At 44.7% G+C, this 20,357-nt stretch overlaps 1 protein-coding gene across 1 annotated transcript in view; it reads left to right on the top strand.

Moving 5' to 3' along the window:
- CDH23 (cadherin related 23) overlaps positions 1–20,357 on the top strand; it is a 683,120-nt gene that overhangs the window by 407,263 nt on the left and 255,500 nt on the right. The window contains exons 26-27 of the mRNA XM_085883587.1: positions 8,825–8,938; positions 14,249–14,397. Coding sequence (XP_085739713.1) covers positions 8,825–8,938; positions 14,249–14,397 — 263 coding nt within the window. The remainder of the gene's footprint in view (positions 1–8,824; positions 8,939–14,248; positions 14,398–20,357) is intronic.

The following is a 20,357-nucleotide window of genomic DNA, read 5'->3' as shown; positions in this document are numbered from 1 at the left end:
GATGTTAAAGATCGGTACTTCACGTGATGTAGAAAGCTGAAATTTTGCATGCTGATGGACATCGAAGCCGATACACTTGGGGAAAAAAAATCACAGAACCATCGGAATGCATCCATAACTGAAACTATCAATACATTTTAAAAACATAGATGCAGGTGAGCGACCTGAGACATTGGGGAAGCACGGTAATTTTGTATCCTGATGGACATTGAAGCCGATACACCAGGAAATATCACAGAATCATCAGAAAGGATCCATAAATGAAAATGTATGTATAAATGAAAATAAATAAATGAAACATCAAATGCAGGTGAGCGACCTGAGACAATGGCTAAGCACAATTCTTTTATTGCCTACAATGTGTAAACATACCCTGAAACAAACACACACACACACACACACACACACACACACACACACACACACACACGTATATATATATATATATATATATGTATATATATATATATATATATATATATATATATATATATATATATATACATCTTCTTCTTCCTCTTTCGGCTTGCTCCCGTTAGGGGTCGCCACAGCGGACCAACTGTCTCCATTTCGCTCTATCCTCCACATCTTCCATTGACACTCCAACCACCCGCATGTCCGCCCTCACCGCATCCATGAACCTTTTCTTTGACCTCCCTCTTCTCCTCCTGCCTGGCGGCTCCATCTTCAACATCCTTCTCCCGATATACTCTGTTTCCCTCCTGTGCACATGTCCAAACCATCTCAATCTCGCCTCTCTCACTTTGTCTCCAAACCGTCCTACCAGCGCTGTCCCTCGAATACACTCATTTCTTATCCTATCCATCCTCGTCACTCCCAACGAGAATCGCAGCATCTTTAACTCTGCCACCTCCAGCTCTGCTTCCTGTCTTTTTGTTAGCGCCACCGCCTCCAAACCATACAACATAGCTGGTCTCACTACCGTCTTATATACTTTCCCCTTCACTCTTGCAGCTACCCTTCTGTCACAAATCACTCCTGCAACTCTTCTCCACCCACTCCATCCTGCCTGCACTCTCTTTTTCACTTCTCTCCCACACTCTCCGTTACTTTGGACAGTTGATCCCAAGTATTTAAACCAATCCACCTTCCCCACCTCAACTCCTTGCAACTGCACCATACCACCACCCTCCCTCTCATTTACGCACATGTACTCCGTCTTACTCCTACTGACTAACATTCCCCTTCTCTCCAGTGCGTACCTCCACCTCTCAAGGCTCGATTCAGCCTGCTCCCTACTCTCCCTACAGATCATGATGTCATCCGCGAACATCATGGTCCATGGAGACTCCAGTCTGATCTCGTCCGTCAACCTGTCCATCACCATTGCAAACAGGAAAGGGCTCAGAGTCGATCCTTGGTGCAATCCCACTTTAACCTTAAACCGGTCCGTCATTCCTACCGCACACCTCACCGCTGTCACACTGTCCTCATACATATCCTGCACGATCCTCACATACTTCTCCAACACTCCCGACTTCCTCATACAATACCACAACTCCTCTCTTGACACCCTATCATAAGCTTTCTCTAAATCCACAAACACACAATGTAACTCTTTCTGGCCTTCCCTATACTACTCCATCAACATTCTCAAAGCAAACATTGCATCAGTGGTGCTCCTTCCTGGCATAAACCCATATTGCTGCTCACAGATCATCACCTCTCCTCTCAACCGAGCTTCCACTACTCTTTCCCACAACTTCATGGTGTGGCTTAACAACTTTATCCCTCTGTAATTTCCACAGCTCTGCACATCACCCTTATTCTTGAAAATCGGGACCAGTACACTTAATCTCCACTCCTCCGGCATCCTCTCACTTTCCAAGACTTTATTAAACAATCTGGTTAACAACCCCACTGCCATCTCTCCTAAGCACTTCCATGCCTCCACTGGTATGTCATCTGGGCCAACCGCCTTTCCACTTTTCATCCTCTTCATAGCAGTCCTCACTTCATCCTTACTGATCCACCCCACTTCCAGATTCACTATCTCCACCTCTTCCAACCTTCTCTCTCTCTCATTTTCTTCATTCATCAGCTCCTCAAAGTACTCCATCCACCTTCTCAACACACTCTCCTCGCTCGTCAGCACATTCCCATTTGCGTCCTTTATCACCCTAACCTGCAGCACATCCTTCCCAGCTCGGTCCCTCTGTCTTGCCAATCGGTATAAATCCTTTTCCCCTTCTTTTGTATCCAACTTCTCATACAGCTCGTCATATGCCTTTTCCTTGGCCTTAGCCACCTCTCTTTTTGCTTTTCGACGCCACTCCTTATACTCCTGCCGACTTTCTTCATCTCTCTGACTATCCCACTTCTTTTTCGCCAACCCCTTCTTCCTTATACTTTCCTGTACTTCCTCATTCCACCACCAAGTCTCCTTATCTTCCTTCCTCTGTCCAGATGTCACACCAAGTACCTTCCTAGCTATCTCCCTCACAACTTCTGCTGTCGTTGCCCAATCATCCCACCCATCTTTACCACCATCCAACGCTTGTCTCACCTCCTCCCTAAATTTCACGCAACAGTCTTCCTCCTTCAGCTTCCACCATCTGGTCCTTGGTTCAGCCCTCACTCTCTTCCTCAACCTCACCTCTAAAGTCATCCTACAGACCACCAATCGATGCTGTCGAGCTACACTCTCCCCTGCCACAACCTTACAGTCACTAATCTCTTTCAGGTTGCATCTCCTACTTAAGATGTAATCCACCTGTGTGAACTTTCCTCCACTCTTGTATGTCACCCTGTGTTCCTCCTTCTTCTTGAAATACGTGTTTACCACTGCCATTTCCATTCTTTTTGCAAACTCTACCACCATTTGCCCTTCCACATTTCTCTTGTTGAGACCGTACCTCCCCATCACCTCCTCATCCTCTTTATTCCCTTCCCCAACATGTCCATTGAAATCTGCTCCAATCACCACTCTTTCATCCTTTGATACACTCTCCACCACTTCATCTAACTCACTCCAGAAATCTTCTTTATATTCCATCTCACACCCCATATGTGGGGCATATGCACTGATGACATTCATCATCACCCCTTCAATTTCCAACTTCACACTCATCACTCGGTCAGACACCCTCCTCACCTCCAATACCCTCTTGACATGATCTTCCTTCAGGATTATCCCGACACCATTTCTCCTCCCATCCACACCATGGTAGAACAGTTTGAAACCACCTCCAATGCTCCTCGCCTTACTCCCCATCCACTTGGTCTCTTGTACACACAGTATGTCCACCTTTCTTCTCTCCATCATATCAGCCAACTCTCGCCCTTTGCCAGTCATCGTCCCAACATTCAGAGTTCCAACTCTCACCTCCACACTTCTACCCTTCCCCCTCTCCCACTGCCTCCGGACTCACCTTCCCCGTCTCCTTCTCCTCCTTCGCCCAGCAGTAGCACAATTTCCACTGGTACCCTGCTGACCACCGGTACCGGTGGCGGTCGTTGGTAACCCGGGCCTCGACCGATCCGGTATGGAAATTCGTTTTGTTGTCCGCATAATGATTTGGCATAGGTTTTTACGCCGGATGCCCTTCCTGACGCAACCCTGGTCGCCTCTTACGACACACAGGGATATGGTACACCTATTCTAACCGGGGCATACACCAGGCCCAGTACAACTGGTGCTCATTTCGCCGACCTCGGAAGGATGGCAGGCTGAGTCAACCCCCTGGTGTTTTTTTTTCGACTTGGTTTATATATATATTATTATATATATTTATATATATATATATATATATATATATATATATATATATATATATATATATATATTTATATTTATATATATATATATATATATATATATATATATATATATATTTATATATATATATATTTATATATATTTATATATATATATATATATATATATATATATATATAATATATATATATATATATACATATACATACATATATTAATTCAGTGTCCCAACGGGGCTTGAACTCAGGACCTCTTGGGTCCCAAGCCACTGCCCTTACCACTGCGCCAACACCAGGCTTGATGTATATATGTACATATGTATATTAGACATATACATATGTACATATATATATATATATATATATATATATATATATATATATATATATATATATATATATTGTTGCGGACCCCGGGGTCAGGGGCGAGAAGACCACGGGGGGGGGGAGGGGGAAGCTTGCTCGGGTTCCCACTAGCCTCTCCGGAATCGCAGGCCATCGCACACTAATAACTCTGTGGTCGCTAATCGACCGTGAACACCAATAACTCGAACACGTGACCTTGGGTCCTCCGTCTAATGAATACAGGTTACCTCATGGTCACGTGATCTAATTACTGGGGGGAACACCCTCGGTACACCTTGTTCAAACCGGATCACCTTACTGGATCAGATGCAGCAGAGCATAACTGCCCAAGGACATACCAGCGAGGAAAAACAGATCATTGGGGGATAACATCCCGGCTGGGCAAGGATACGAACCATGCTGGACCAATGGAGGTAAAGACGAAAACGAGCTGGGGACATTTCTATACAAAGCATTTATTTACAATTAAGTGAGGAAAGGTATGTGGCAGAGTAAATGGGTTTATTATTATGTACAGCAGGGATAGCAAGGAATTCGTGCGGTGTGACAAAAGGCAAGCAATTTACAAAAACAGAAACAGAGCAGACTTATCCCGTTAGAACTTCTACAATTTTAACTTATGCTACGACAGGTGCCATCTCTCACACACACACACACACACACACACACACACACACACACACACACACACACACACACACACACACACACACACACACACACACACGGAAGACTAGTCCGCCATAAGGAAAGAGAGCAGATGAGGATGAACGGTCTCACAATACCTGTCGCGGTCGGCCAACCAATGCAACCCAGTATGCTTTGGGGAGGTAGGAGGGAGAAATACTGGTTTCTAAGGTGTGAGAGTGGGAGGTGTGAGAGTGGGAGGTGTGGTGTGGTGCAATATGGGGGGTGTGGTGTGGTGCAATATGGGGGGTGTGGTGTTGTGCCAGAGGAAGCTGTGAATGCTCTTTTGTGCATCCAAAGGGGACGAGATAGAGGGGTGGAAAGAGAGAGAGGAGAGAAGATGCGTGAGGCAAAAGATTCCTAGCCTATTCGTGCATAGGTCTTTGAGTGTAGCATGTACCTCCGTGGGACGCTCCGCTTGAACAATCTCACCTCAAGAGTCGCGCGGTATCTCCTGCTTAGTCACTTTGCACGGGCTCGTGGAAATGTGTACTCCGCACTGGTCCCAGAAGAACGTTTGTCGCACACCAACCACGAGTGTAGATCCAGCGACGGGCAGACAATGAGGAGCAGTGAAGAAGAGGGTGGAGCAGAGGGCGAGGCAGGCAGGTGAAAAAGAGGGTGAAGCAGGCAGGTGAAAAAAGAGGGTGAGGCAGGCAGTTTAAAAAGAGGGCGGACAGCTCCGCAATCCACCTTTTATAAGCCCTGGGTGAAGGGTGGGGTGACGATCCGAAGTATCACGCCGTGACTCGAATCGTGCTTCCCTGTTGGGCCACAGCGGTCCGAGCCATGCCCTGCCAGGCTCCTGGGGCCGGAAGCGGTCTCATTCGCACATCCGACACAACCCGGTCTGGAGCTCTGTACCGAATTCCCGGATCACTGTTCCTGCACCCCCCCCCCTTTCCGCCCGTCCCGCCATGTTCTGGTGAATGGACGAGGGTCATATCAATCCCGCGTGCCAATTTAGGGCACTCCCAGCAGGATGCAGTTGGTGCTGCTAAGTTCTTGGCTTGTCCTCGCATCACGCGGTCCGAGTACCCGGAGCCGTGCAGCACGCCTCTGTTTAGTGGCAAATTGTATCGATACAGAGGTACGAGGAGGCACAGGAATATTTGTCCCGTGTGCAGGATATTTTGGTGGTCAAGGTGGTGAGCGAGGGGTGAGTAAGGTGGGATGCCAGTGGAAATTGACATGCAGATTTGAATAAAAGGGCGCACCATGCATGTGCTGTACAGTATCTTGTGTTTCTTTCACGGGAGGCTGTGCGGGTGCTTGTTATTCATATTGTGTGTGTTTGCTTGCTTGCTTGATTTGATTTGTACCATGAGTAAAATGAAAGGGTTGGAATGGAAATCAGGATTGAATGGAAGATAGAGATATAATTCGACCGAGCTGTAAGACCCACGTAATGCGCTTCGTCCCGATAACCCACTAGACATGAGGGGAAGGTCTGACTGCATGAAGACTAACGAAATAACTGCCTGGGGATCACTGCATGTTCGATACCATTGCCTTAGAGGCATGTGGTTTTGCAGAACCACAACAATATATATTGTTACGGATTTCGGTCCGCCCGGCGTGCGATCGGCCACGTAAGTCAAATCGCGACCGCGTCGCCCACCGGAACGGACAATTCAGTCGTGACCCTCCTTGGAACTATCACCAGGAGCTAGTCACGGGTGGGTCTTTCGACCCCACCACAATCGTGCCAATCGGCCACCTGCGCAGGATAGGGTTGTTCGCCAAACTCGACCTAACTAAGTACCTGCGCGGGTAGTTAACCGGGCGATCATACCTCGCTGCTGGCCGGCCGAGGACATGAACCGCCTAAGCGGTCCGTTCCGTGCTTCAGTGAGAACCGAGCGGTGTTATCGCCGGCCCCAATGGACGTGATTATTTACCGGGTGCTTACACCCCTCCTACCAATTCCTTCCGTGATGCAAGATGGAACTTTCAAACAAGGGAAAGGACGCAACGAAATGGGGAACAGTTCAACAAGCACATTTATTTCACACTTAGACAAGCACGTATTTTACAGCCATACAGAAAATCATGCACGTATGTACAGTCAAGCAAGCAAATTAAAAGCTACAACCGAATAAAGTCTTTATTCGACACGCACACTTAGACAATTCTACTTATAAGACGGCGCCACCACATGCATTTACACAAAAGCAAAGGAAAAAGCCACACTCAAAGGCAAGGGTGGCAGACAGGTTCGTGGACCAAATGTGCATGGAACCTGGATGAGCGGGCCAGGTCCACGAGACCGAAGGGTCTTACCCGCGCCCTCGTGGCGCGATGGCGGGCAAGCCGCGATGTCAGCATAGCTGCGCCTGGCTTCGTGCCCCTGGCATGGCCGGCGAGCTCTCTCCGTCGATCGGCCGCCGTCTGCCTTTCCCGTCGGCTTCGAGCTCCGTCTCCCGACTTTGCCCCACCGACACTGCCGCCGTCTGCCTCTTCGAGCTCCGTCCGGTTCTCCAACCCCTCCAGACTGCCACTCTCCAGACCCGACTTGACTGCCGACACTGCCCTCGACTTGACTGCCGACACTGCACTCGACTTGACTGCCCTGTCTCCCGACTCTCCAGACTGCCACTCCACCGACTCCAGACTTGACTGCCGACACTCCCACACAGCTGACACTGCACTCGACTTGACTGCCCCGTCTCCCGACTCTCCAGATTGCTGCCGACACTCTCACACCGCCGCGAGCTGCATTGTGCTCGCGCTTATATAGGCCGGGGGAGGAGCGTATATGCAAATTTGTGGATCACAGCGGGTTCAGAGGCGGGGCTACACCACCTGATGCTCATCCATTGGATGGATGAAAAGTGGGCGTGAATCATTCCTGATCTGTTTTTCGAGGCGAAAGGAACCCATTCACAACCCATGGCACGACGTTTGGTAGAAAGGCGAAGGTGGTGGGAGTTTGCTGCGATGGTTTGGGAAGGGTGTTGGTGGTGGCGATTTGGTTGCTGGCAGGCATCATTTGAGAATGGCGGTGAAGCGATGTTTGCGGGGTGGAGTTGTAGAGGTAAAGAGGCAAAGGTGGTGGTGTTTGAGTTGTAGTTGTTTGGGAATGATGTTGGTGGTGGCGATTTGGTTGTTGGGGGATGATTGGTCCAAAATAATGTTAGAGAAAAGAAAAAAGGCTATCTCAAAGGATCGCAGCCCGATGAACAAGGAAAATCCCTCTAAACAACGGTGGGGAAATCTAACTACACATATACTTATCGTCATAACTGATCTAAGGACCCTTTATGGTGTATTGCAAATTTCCACAGCCGTAACAATATATATATATATATATATATATATATATATATATATATATATATATATATATATATATATACATATATATATATATATATATATATGTATATATATATATATATATATATATATATATATATATATATATATATATATATATATATATATATATATAACGTATATGTGTGTGTGAGAGTACTATGTTGTTGGGTGTTGTCTTCATGTGTGGGTTTCAGAAGGTGGAACAGAGTCCCTCCAGGTCTCAAAGTATCGACCTCTGTTTTGGTCAGGGATCACGACTCGTAGGCCAAGCTGTGAAATTGTCTTCTTCTCAAAGTTTCTTTCCGAGGGAAGTTTTCAGGATCGTAACTAAGCCCAGACAGCTTCCAACTGTAGTTTTTAGTAGTAATATTCCTAGGGATGGTTTATAAGATCTCAGTGAGGTTCTTCTTTGTCATTCCCATTGCTCCGATTTTCATTTGTACAGTTTTGGCGCTCTTCAGCCTCCAAGATATTTTGACTTCATTTTTGATATCTTGGTATTTGGACATTTTCTTGATTTCTGCATTGTTTAGGCCAAAATTGCTGGGTACTGACATCTCAATTAGCAATGCCTTCTCGTTTTTGTCCGCGTAGGAGTGTGCTTTGTTTTTAATGTTTGTCTCATAAGTCTATAGCTTCACCATCAGAGGTTACAAGGAATACTGTTGTATTTTCTTCAATGGTTTTACATTTTTTTTGTTTTGTTTGTCAGATGGAAATCAAGATGGGAAGTTCAGCGTTGGATTTCGAGATGGAGTTGTGCGCACAGTCGTTGGCCTGGACAGAGAAACACAAGCCAGTTATTCATTGACAATTGAGGCCATCGGTAATACCTTCTAGTCTTGTAGCTCATGATTGAGAGTCATAACGACATTGAATTTGCCAAATAAGTATCATTTGTCCAAAAAAGTGTGAGTAATTCTGCAAACGGAGGGTTTCACTATTTTCTATATTACCCACAATTCCTCATGGTTAGCTGTATCGAGGGCCTTTACCAGTTGTAAAATGATTTTGGATGTCTGTAGCTGCACAGAATAATGCGTTTTGGGATGCAGTGAAAAGTGAGACTCAAATAGTGATCAAAGCTTTTACAGAATCTCAGCTGTTATACCTCACATTCGTTTCTGAGGATTGTAGCGAACAGCATGCAAACAGTTAACTAATGTCTCCAACACCTTTCCCACAACTTAAGTAAAGCTAACAGGCCGATAGTTCCCCAATTACTCTTTGGATCCTTTCTTAAATAATGTTGTTACATTTGATACTTTCTAATCCTCTGATACCTGTCCTGACTCCAACGAGCTATTGGAGATATCTGCTCGACCCACGCTTCTCTGGTATGCCACCTCCCTCAATACTCAAGAATGCATATTATCCAGCCCTGGAACTTTATCATCCCCTCTAGCTGCTTCTTCACTTCCTATACTCCTACTTGGATCACCTCAAAAAGCCCTTGCTCACCCCCGAGATAGATAATCTCACCTATTGGAAGCTCCCCTGACTGTTTTTGTGTAATTGTAGAAGCAAAAAAAAAACAACTATTTAATGAGCTTGCTATCTCACCCTTATCACCACCAATTTTTCTGTGCAATTCCTCAAGGGGCTCACACATATCTTAACATGTTCTTTATCTCTTGTATACTGAAATAGTCCCTTAGTGTTGTGTTTAATATTTTTGGCCATATCCTTTTCATATTCCCTTTTGACCTGCCGAGTTATTTTCTTAACTAGTCTCTGTTTCCTCCGATATTGATGTCGGACTCTATTCCTGTTGTTTTGTATATAATGAACGCCTTCTCCTTACCTGTAATTAAACTCCATACCTCTGTCAAAAAATTCTCAATTCCTCCTGTACATTTGAGTCATTTATTAAAACAAAACATATGCGCATATGGAAAATTGGGGGGGGGAGGGGTAACACAACAAACAACACACTCTTTCCCCAACTCTGCAGTACATGGAGACTTTGAATTCTTACATAGTATTCAGTAAGACTATGTCTGTTCATCCTCTAGACATACTGGTACCAAGGCTGATACTTTTAGGGTTCAGGGCTGATGCAGCAAAAATGTGAAGGTTTGCTTCATCTCGAAGGGCTAAGGAATATTTATGACCTCAAGGTTGATAGGAGTTCTGGACATTACCTTCACACACACATTCCATTTAAGCTGGACTCCTGTTTTCAGCCAGACTTTCAGACACCAGTATGTAATTATTTATATATAAGAATCCCTTAATTATAATAAGCGAAATAGAATTATAGATGATTCCATTATACTGAATAAAGATTTAAGATTATTTGGAAGGCTAATTTGTTTAGAGGAACAGAGATGTTTTTACTGAGCAGATTGATTACCTTCCAATACAGAAAAGAAATATAAGGTCATTTAAATGCAAACATATTGTTACGTTTGAGGGGGGGGGGGGTATGCATTCAAAGGGTAATTAGGATGTTTAATTAGGTATGCCATGCTGTTCGAGTTTACCAGGATCTCGATGTAATAAGTAGCAATTCAGTGGTGATAAGTTGTCTCGTAAATGTTCATTTCTTCAAGGGGGAAATGATAATTGTCACGTAATTAGATAGGGAAACGGGATAGGGTAAGTGTGTCTGCGTAAACCCCTTTTAGTAGTCCCTGGAGGCTGGCCGTGACGTCACAGGACAGGGCTGCGGATGGCTCCGCCCCGTGATCATGATTGGCGGAAGGCGACGGCGGTGGGCCAATAAAACGGCTCGATTGGAAGTGACGAGGATGGGAGGATAAAAAAAGGTTCTGTTCGGGGTCGAAAAGGGAAGAGGAAGAAGATCAGGACAAAAAGATCGTGTTTTTTGGTGTGGAGGCTGTTGCGCGGGAAGCGTACTTGTTGTTGTGCTGATTCGATCGTGTTCTTCATCGTGTCTTGGAGCCTTGCTGAGCCTCGTGCCTCACCTTGGTTGGCTCTGGGGTTCTGCTGACTCGGAGTATGGGGTCGAACGGCGGGCGGACCTGCCTCCCTCTCCTGCTCGCAATTTGGCGCCAGAACTGGTTCCCTGGCGGCTGTGAGCGGACTTGGGCCAGGACCAGGAGGTCGACAGCACCACGGTTTCTCCTGCCCCCCCCCCCCCCTGACGAGAGCAAGGCCAGCTCGTCCGACGCCGATCCAGGGACAGTTGCGTCCACACCACGGTCCAGCCTGACCACCAGAAGTAGCTACGTTTTGTGTGTGTGTGTGTGTGTGTGTGTGTGTGTGTGTGTGTGTGTGTGTGTGTGTGTGTGTGTGTGTGTGTGTGTGTGTGTGTGTGTGTGTGTGTGTGTGTGTGTGTGTGTGTGTGTGTGTGTGTGTGTGTGTGTGTGTGTGTGTGTGTGTGTACTTGGCGCCTTAGAGGGTTTGAGAATTGTATATTCATTGGAATTGTCTGTGTTTTTCCCCACGCCCGATCCCACACCATCCCGTCGAATCGCCCCGGATCCCTCTTCTTGCCGAGTCTTGTTATTTCTGGTTAATAATAAAAACAAATAAACATCATCAACTCAGTGAAAAGTGACTCGTGCCACCTTCCTCGTAATAATCATGTATTTGAGTACATTTCCGATTTAAGGGTTATAACAATACATTGTGCTATTTGCTAAACAAAACATTTACTTTTTCAAGATAATTATCAATCAAGTTCAATTGGCAAAATTTTTATTTTTAATTTTTATCACCCTTAAACTCATTGTGCTAATTTTGGAGAAATTTTCTTCCACCCCTTCCTGCTCAACTAACCCGGTCTTTTTCTGCCTCCGCCTTTACACCTCACTGGAATGTACCTATTCTGCACCATCCACATTTCCTCCTTGAAGGTTGCTCATTTCTCCTACACAGACCACCCACTCATTAACTTCACCCAATCTGAAGCTTCCAAATAATTTCTCATACCCACAAAGTTTGCGCTCCTAAAATCCAACAACCTTACACCACTATCCCAAATGTCACATCTCAACAATAATGTTGCACTTACTACGTTGTGGTCACTTGTCCCCAGATGTTCTGCCACATCCCCCTCCTCTACCATATTGGGATCATTATTCAAAAAGAGGTCCAACACAGAATACCCTCTAGTGGGCTCTTCTACTAACTGGGTAAAAAAGCAATCCTGGTCTTGGTCGAGAAAACGTGCTTATATTACTCCTGTTAATGTTTTTTTTTTTTAATCATTAGAACCATTTTCATGAGATCAATAATCATATAAATTTGCATTTAATTCTGGCCAGTGCAAGTTGCAAAAGGGTACAGCAGCACCAATAGAGTGTCCAATGATTATACACACAAACACTCAATGTGTCATCATAATCACAATCATCATCATAATGTTGTGTGCAGCACGTGGCTGCTGGTTTGCATCATTGCTGGGAGCATGCTGTGCCGTGAATGCATTGTCCACTGTAGTTTAGAGCATCAATTTAGAATTTGTCTCCGATGCCAGCAATGACACGCCTACTCTTAATGAAAAGTCCCGTGGAATGTTTGATGTCCACCAACTAATTCCAGCAGATGGGACACCCATTTTAATGTCCATCCAAGGGACGGACGACACGACTAACACCAGGATGACAGCTTATAACTGGTCGAGATTCAAACCCAGGCTAGACAGCTCATAGGTGAGTGCACATACCACTAGGTTATCCTGCCAGTCCAGTCAATCAATAAATTAATTTATTATGCGGTGCTTTTCATTTCCAAGTAAAATCTCAAATCACTTACCACTATTTTCTTTCCTCCTGTTTTGTTGAATGTTTTAAAGACACACTCAACTTTATTGTACTCCCTATCAAATGGGATTACCTGTCACTTCAAACTTTAAAATAATCAGAAAAATATGATCTATGTGGCCAAAGTAGCATGCACAGATCCACATCTTGTAATTATGTTTCATAACTTAACCATGTCCCCTCATCTATGCTTTGCAAAAGGGTTGACCGTATAATTGTAAAAGAATCTCGACAAGGTCTGACACTCCTGCGTAAAATCAAATAAATTTACTGATCTATCAAAATCGAATTTACTTTCACCTGCACTGCTAAATTGGACCTTGGATGGTGATCCAGTTAATGAACCAGGATATAAATGGAGAAGAGAATATATGTCTTGTACTCATTTTCTCACAAATTTCACACTCTTTTACATCTGTAAATCATTCATTGTGTATAAACCTTAAAAGGGCTTGAGTTAAAAACAAGGAAACTGATGAGATGGAAATATGATAAAGTGGGAGAATATTGTTGTCTTCACTTGATAACCTTGAGACAATGTATAGATCACATTTTCCTATATTTGCTGTTTTTTCTCCGTCCCTTGTCTTTCCAGTTTCATTTTAATACTCCACATACTTTTCCATAAAATTTTTGCAACAGTTCCACTAATCAACATGAAAGATAGCAGATAACCACAAAAGTCTGAACTTGTTACTCTGTTTTTCCAAATCCAAAGGCTTTCAACATTGTGAAGCACATGGGATTGTGGGTAAAATTGTGAATAATGACCATCGACCCACAAAAACGCCATTGTATCACAAAAGGGTTAAAATCTTATGGTAGTTTCGCCACTCAGAATCAGACTCTGGGTGTGCTGGCATGGTAGCCTGGCCTGGGTTTGAATCTTGGCCCAGCTCGAAACTCTCACCATGGTGTTTCACATGCAGGGTATTGCATCAAATCAATGTGTCAGCATGCATCAGAAGGACGTTAAATTGAAATATCTGCCTGCCAATACTGAGGGTTTTGGCAGACATTAAAGATCTCATGGTGTTTTTTTGTGAAGATGGGGTGAGCACACTGAAGAAATTACAAATTCCTGCTACTTTCAGTCGATTATCTTGTAACAGAGTGGCAATCTCTCCATGATTGGATCTAGCCTTCAAGCACGTTACAACTCGCTGTGAACACCAGGAAGCTCTATCAAGAGTATTGTCCTCCATTATTATTATTATTATTATTATTATTATTTTTATTATTATTTCCAACAATCACAATTGTTGGCTCATTGGGATAAATTAGCCTTGAATGTTTTCTTTTCTTTATAAAGTCTCCCCTTTTCTTGTGAGTCCTTTGCTAACTTTGACTCTGTTTTTGATTTTGCATTGTTTGAAAAGAAATCAACACTGACCTGTGTGCAGATAATGGACCTGCTGGAGGCAGGAAAACTGGAACTGCAACATTGGGAGTCCGAGTGCTTGATATCAATGACAACCATCCTGAGTTCCTGGAAAGTAGTTATGAGGTTTCCGTAATGGAGAACATTACTACCTCAGCATTCATTGTGCAGGTATGAAGTCGGCATTATGCCTAAATTTTTGAATGTCATCTGTAAGTCCAAGTCTGCTCTTCTCCAATCTCCATATCCACACTCTTCCTTATCCTTCCATCCAGAATCCTCTCCAACACCTTCATTGCATGACTTAGGAGTGTAATACCCCTGTACTTCTCCGGATCATGAACATCGGTTTTCTCCTTCCATATCGGCACAATTAACCCTGTCCACCACCCCTCCGGAATTGAGCCCTCTCTCAAACAAACATTCAACAGCCTCTTTGTCCAACTGACTCCAACTTCTCCTGCTGCAATTATCATCTTTGTACACACCTCATCAATGCCTGGTGCTCTTCCCTTCTTTATCCTATTCAATGCCATCCATACTTCCTCCTCTGTGATCACCACCGACTCCACTTTCCTTCCCGGTTCAACAGCTCTTTGAAATATCCTTCCCACGCCTTAAACACTGTCCCCCTCTCTGTCACGAACCTCCCACCACCATCCTTAATCACTGCCCCCCCCTTTCATGTCCTTACCATCCTCATTCCTGTCATAAGCCAATTTATATGTCATCTTGCTCCCACCATCCTCTTCCAACTTGTTGTGCACCACTTCCATACCATTCCTCATTTTATCCACTGCTCTCCTTGCTGCTTTCTTCTTCTGCCAAAACAGGTGCAGCAACCCCACATCTGGTTACCTCTCAATATCCTTGATCTTCTCTACCCTCTTCCAAACCTCCTCCTTTTCACCAACTGCATACGCTACCTCCTCCATCCACCATACCTGGTTTCTATCCCTCAACGATGCACTCTTTCCTGACGTCCTTCCATTCAAAACTTATGTAATTCCCCTAAATACCTCTCTGTACTTCTTCCACTCCTCCTCCAACCCTTCTGCTTCTTTGCCAAGTTGCTCATACGTGGCCCTTATCCTATCCTTGTACGCTATGATGACATTACCCCTGCTCTTAACCTCCCTCCTTTTCTTCATCTGTACCACAAACACCACAGGCTTGTGCTGGGTGGTAACATGCTCTCCTGGCACTGCCTTACAACCCTTAACCCTCCACAACTGTTGCTTCCTTACCACTCAGTGCATGCCCTCATACCTGACCTGACCTTACCACCATCTTATCCAGTTCTGTTCTATGTTGTCCACTCCTATGGGCAATTCTATGACTTTCCCACTTTTGAAAGCACTCACTTGACACTAGTGAGACAATTGTAGAAAGCACGAGACTGTATTGCTTACCTGAGTGACGAGCCCTGCAGAGCTCGCCACTTCCCTCAAGATCAGCTTTTCTCAACCTTTGATGGCCCATGCCCCCCCCCCCTACCGAGTCGCTTAACATTCGTGGTCCCCTGCCCTTCAATAAAATATGCAGATTTCGTTTTATGAAATTTATTTACTCAGTCTTAAAAGATACATCAAAGTAAACATTTTTCTAAGCAATACAATCAATGAGACACTTGCTGTTGGGCTTGTCTGACGAGGCCTCTTATGTCCGGCTCCGTCTTGGACACAGCAAGGCGAATATCGTTCCCAACGTCAAGACGGTTTCTGGACTTCGTTTTAATGGTCGCAAGGTCAGAAAATCCAGATTCGCAAAGATATGTTGTGGGGAATTGAATGAGCATTACGGATGCCTTCTTGCTGAGTAGTGGATACGCATCTTGAACAGACAACCAGAAGGTGGAGTGGTCTTCTTTGTTACTGAAGACCAGCTTCATTGCTTTTGAAACCTTCAACTCTGCCAGCTCATCTGCTTTGTCTTCAGTAGGTTCAATTTTGGCATTAAACGGGTCGTTGTGCCACGGAACATCCAACGGTGCATCATCGAAATACGATTTGAACTCAGCGGAGAGATTGTCGAGATGTCTAGTGATGCAATCTTTGATGCCTACGGGAAGCTCACTCCTCTGCGTCTGCAGGTGCTCGTCTAAGAAAGGAAATGAGGCAGTAGACCCAGCCTTGATTCGTGCCTGCCAGACTTCCATTCTAGCAGACAGTTCGGCAAGCTTGTCTTGAACGTCACTGACTGTCACATCACAGCCTTGCAAGGACTGGTTCATTTCGTTGAGTCGGCCAAATATATCGGCCAGGTAGGCGAGCATCATGACGAACTCTTCATTGTCGAAGTGGACATGGAGGTTGTTTTCGTTGTCTCGCAGGAAGATTTCCACCTCAACCCGGAGTTCATACAGCCGAGAGAGACATTTCCCCCTCGATAGCTAACGGACTTTGGTGTGGAACAGAAGTCCAACATGTTCCGCTCCCATTTCGTTGGCCAGCAGTTGGAAGAGCCGATGATTTTTGGCCTTCGCACGAATGAAGTTGATCACTTTGACCGCGACGTCCATGACTTCCAGCAAACGAGGCGGAAGAGTCTTTGACGCAAGAGCATATCGGTGTAGCGAACAGTGGGAGGACGTCACATGGGGCCATTCGTTCTTCACAAGCGTGACGAACCCTCCTCTGACGCCGACCATCGCTGGGGCACCATCAGTACAAATGTGCTTGAAATTCTGCCAACCGAGTCCATTAGCTTCAAAAAAAAAAAAGAGTCCACAATAGCTTTGATATCTGCCGCTGTCGTTGTGGTTGGTAGGGTATTGCAGAACAAGAACTCTTCCTTCATCTTTCCCTTTCTCTCGTAGCGAGCAAAGGCAATCAACTGGCTCTCCAGGGCGGTGTCGGTAGACTCGTCTAATTGAAGGCTAGCCTGGAGCGTGCTTTGTTTGATTTCGGAGCAAACTTGACGGCACACATCAGCGGCCATGTCGTCAATCCTTCGTCGGATCGTGTCATTAGAGAGCGAAACTTGCTGGATCTTCTTTTTCGCCTCTGGTCCGATCATCAATTCCACCATTTTGTCTGTGCATGGCTTGATAAGGTCCTCAGCAATAGTGTGCGGCTTCTTGCACTTCGCAATTCGGTATGCCACTTCGTAGCTGGATTGAAGAGCAGGTTTTTCTTCTGGCCGGAATCCAAATTTGGGAAGTGTCACTTCATGGTCATATCATGATCGTTTCGCAGACAGAGCATCGATATTTTCTTCCTTCCTTCCGGGATGCATGTTGTCGCGATGGTTTGAAAGTTTGGAAGGACGTAGTGACGCATTTGACATCACGACCGAGCAATGCAGACATTGCGTGCAGTCCACGCCATCTCGACTGACATTCATGAATCCAAACTTGACACAGCTGTCATTCCATTTTCGAACCTTCGACATCTGAGAAAAAAAATTGGAAAAAAACAAAATTCTAACGTTTTTGTAAACATTGGTTTACTATGAATGCTCTGTGGGCTCCGTCTTCTCTTTTGAAATCGTGGTTCAACTCATCTACCCTTTTTACTTTGACACTATGACCGGAGACTCGTCACCTTAATTGTACATTACAAGCTTCTGCATTTTGAATCGCAGTTTTTCGGCGTCCGCTCATGGCCCCCCCCGGTTGAAGGCCGATGGCCCCCTTGGGGGGCCACGGGCCCCCGGTTGAAAAACGCTGCTCTAGATGGTTGCGCAATGCTGGAGGCTCTGTGGCACCAAGAAGGTGCCATTTTCCCCATGACCACTGTGGAAGGTGCCGAAAGTCCACTCAGTTCTTTATTTGTGATGCTCAGTTCTTCGGGTACCCACCACAAATGACCGTGAAGTTCTTGCCAATGCCCTCTGATGCGCTGAGATGTTTCCGCGGTACAGTAATCCACCTCGTCTGCATGGCTCCTCCTCTGACAATGCAGCACCAATGACAGCTCAAGTGCCTGGTCCCAATGGTGGTCAGAATGGATGGATAGATGAACAGATGTGATTGATGAGCGAACCAGTCATCCACGAGTGAGCGAGCCACCCCATATGAGCGAGTGAGCCGTCTTATATTGACTTCTCTGGGGGCGCGTAACCACGCCTTAGGTCTTCCCAATACAATAATTTTACATGCGCCCCTCAGCCAATTGGTTGCCTTTTTGAGGGGGCGTCCTCACCTGGCGCTCCACAAATTTGCATGTGCCCCTTAGCCGTTTGGTCTCCTTTCGCGGTGGGGGGGGGGGGGGTATGAGCTTATTTTGATCCGGCATTTCCCTGGGTTTTCAGATCACTATGCTTTCCCTGATGTAACTGAGGGTGCTGTAACCGGGTCACTGGCAAAAGTTATGCTTGTAAGGAGGGAGGGGGGGGCAAAGACGCATACAAGGAAGAAAACGAGTAACAAAGAATGGATCCTTGGGGGAGAGAAAACACAAGGGAAGGTGTACATCTATCTATTACCTACGCACTCCATGTCAATTCACACGGAGTACCATACGCTTCACTAAACAGATAATTAAGAAATAACTGCCACAATGCTGAGGATTATTTAACCCCTTAAGGATCATTTCTGCAACGATATACAGTACTGTATATTATATTTATGGCCATCTTGCACACAAAAGAGTAAAACCAAAAGTTTTCATTTACTTTGTTTTTGCTTTAAGCAAACAATTTCAACTCGGTCATCATTAATGCTGTTACTTTTGTGACTTCTTTGAAATATTTCTCTCTCACTGCATCATTTTCAAAGAGTTTGACAACATTTTTCATCAGATTATTGGCCTTCACACATAGTACTTCTGTAGTTGAACACATATTTGATGACCTCATTTTCTGTTTCCCAAAAGACATGAATATTGCAGTTGTTGTCTATGTCATGATGCCTGCTGCAGTTTGTTTTGTGTCTTGTGGTCCTGCTTTTTGTGCTGGCTGTTCGCTGAAAACGTTTTTTTCGTTAAATAGTCACAACAACCTGTTGAAAGCACTTCATCCTTAAATGTATGTCATCCCTTGAAACATTTGGAGCACATTGTGGTTTTATTTATTTGTTTTTAACGAACTACAGAACTTTGTTTCTAATGGAACAAAAACGACGTTACAAGTCAAGTTGCAGAACAAAGGCATGAGTGAACTTACAATTGTGATATGAGCATCAAATTAAACGATTTAAGTCAAGGTCAAAACATTGGTCGACTCGCTGACGTGTGTCAACACAAAATTTATCTCTCATCTTCGTGAAATAGTTTTATACTTGGATGCTTTCGCCTTTTTGGTGGGGGGGGAGGGGCATTGGGAGGGGGATAAGTGGGTCGAGATATACTCAACACATTTTTGCCCTCAAGAAAAAGTCCCACTCAAAGAGCAATACGATAGTAGAGCTCACCCTTACATTGCTTAGAATGCTACTTTTTCCTTGGGATAAAAGTGTTTAGGGTATATGTCGATCCCCCCTCATTCCTTTCCCCATCCGCAAAAAGGGCAAAGCATCCAAGGGTAAAATCTGACAACACTTGGTTACAATATCCACAAACTCATCTTCTATTTCTATCCAAGGAAAAGCAAACTCACTGCAAGCACAGGTGATCCTTTTGGATTAAAAAGTGAGAGTTGTGACTACTCAAATATAGTAATGGAAACACCTGCATATTCTCGTTTGCAATAGTGACTGCTGAAGTTGCTCTTTTTGGAGGTCGTCGTTTTTTTTATACAACTGATAACACTATAAAAGCTGGCAGGAGATAACTTTTCTCATTTAGAGACTCCAATTATGGGAAAGTGCATTCAATGGAAAATGCAAATTGCCTAAGAATAGCATCATGTGCAAAATGGCAGAAAGTACTTGAGGTTGGCACAGGGAAGGAGGAGTTGAGCCAGGTAGGATACATGTCTTTCATGTTACAAATGCTGTTCATGATACAGAAAATACAAAATCAGTGCGAGCATAATTGAATAATGGTTGTTGTAACAGAGTGCAAGCCACAATTGGCCAATGGTGAGATAATCAGGAATAACAGTTTGAAAAAAAATCTTCAATGCACCTCAACCACTGGCTTTCAAAAAGGCTCTACGACAGCCAGTTAACAAAACACCAACATTATTTATCTGAACATTTAACTGATGAGGGAATGTTTTCTTAAATATATTTATTTTAATTAATTGAT

Source organism: Eptatretus burgeri, chromosome 5 (assembly GCF_056783735.1).
Source record: "Eptatretus burgeri isolate ZD-2024b chromosome 5, Ebu_testis_v1, whole genome shotgun sequence".
Taxonomy (NCBI): domain Eukaryota; kingdom Metazoa; phylum Chordata; class Myxini; order Myxiniformes; family Myxinidae; genus Eptatretus; species Eptatretus burgeri.
The sequence above is the reverse complement of the archived record's forward strand: the minus strand, read 5'-3'. Positions and strand labels throughout refer to the sequence as shown.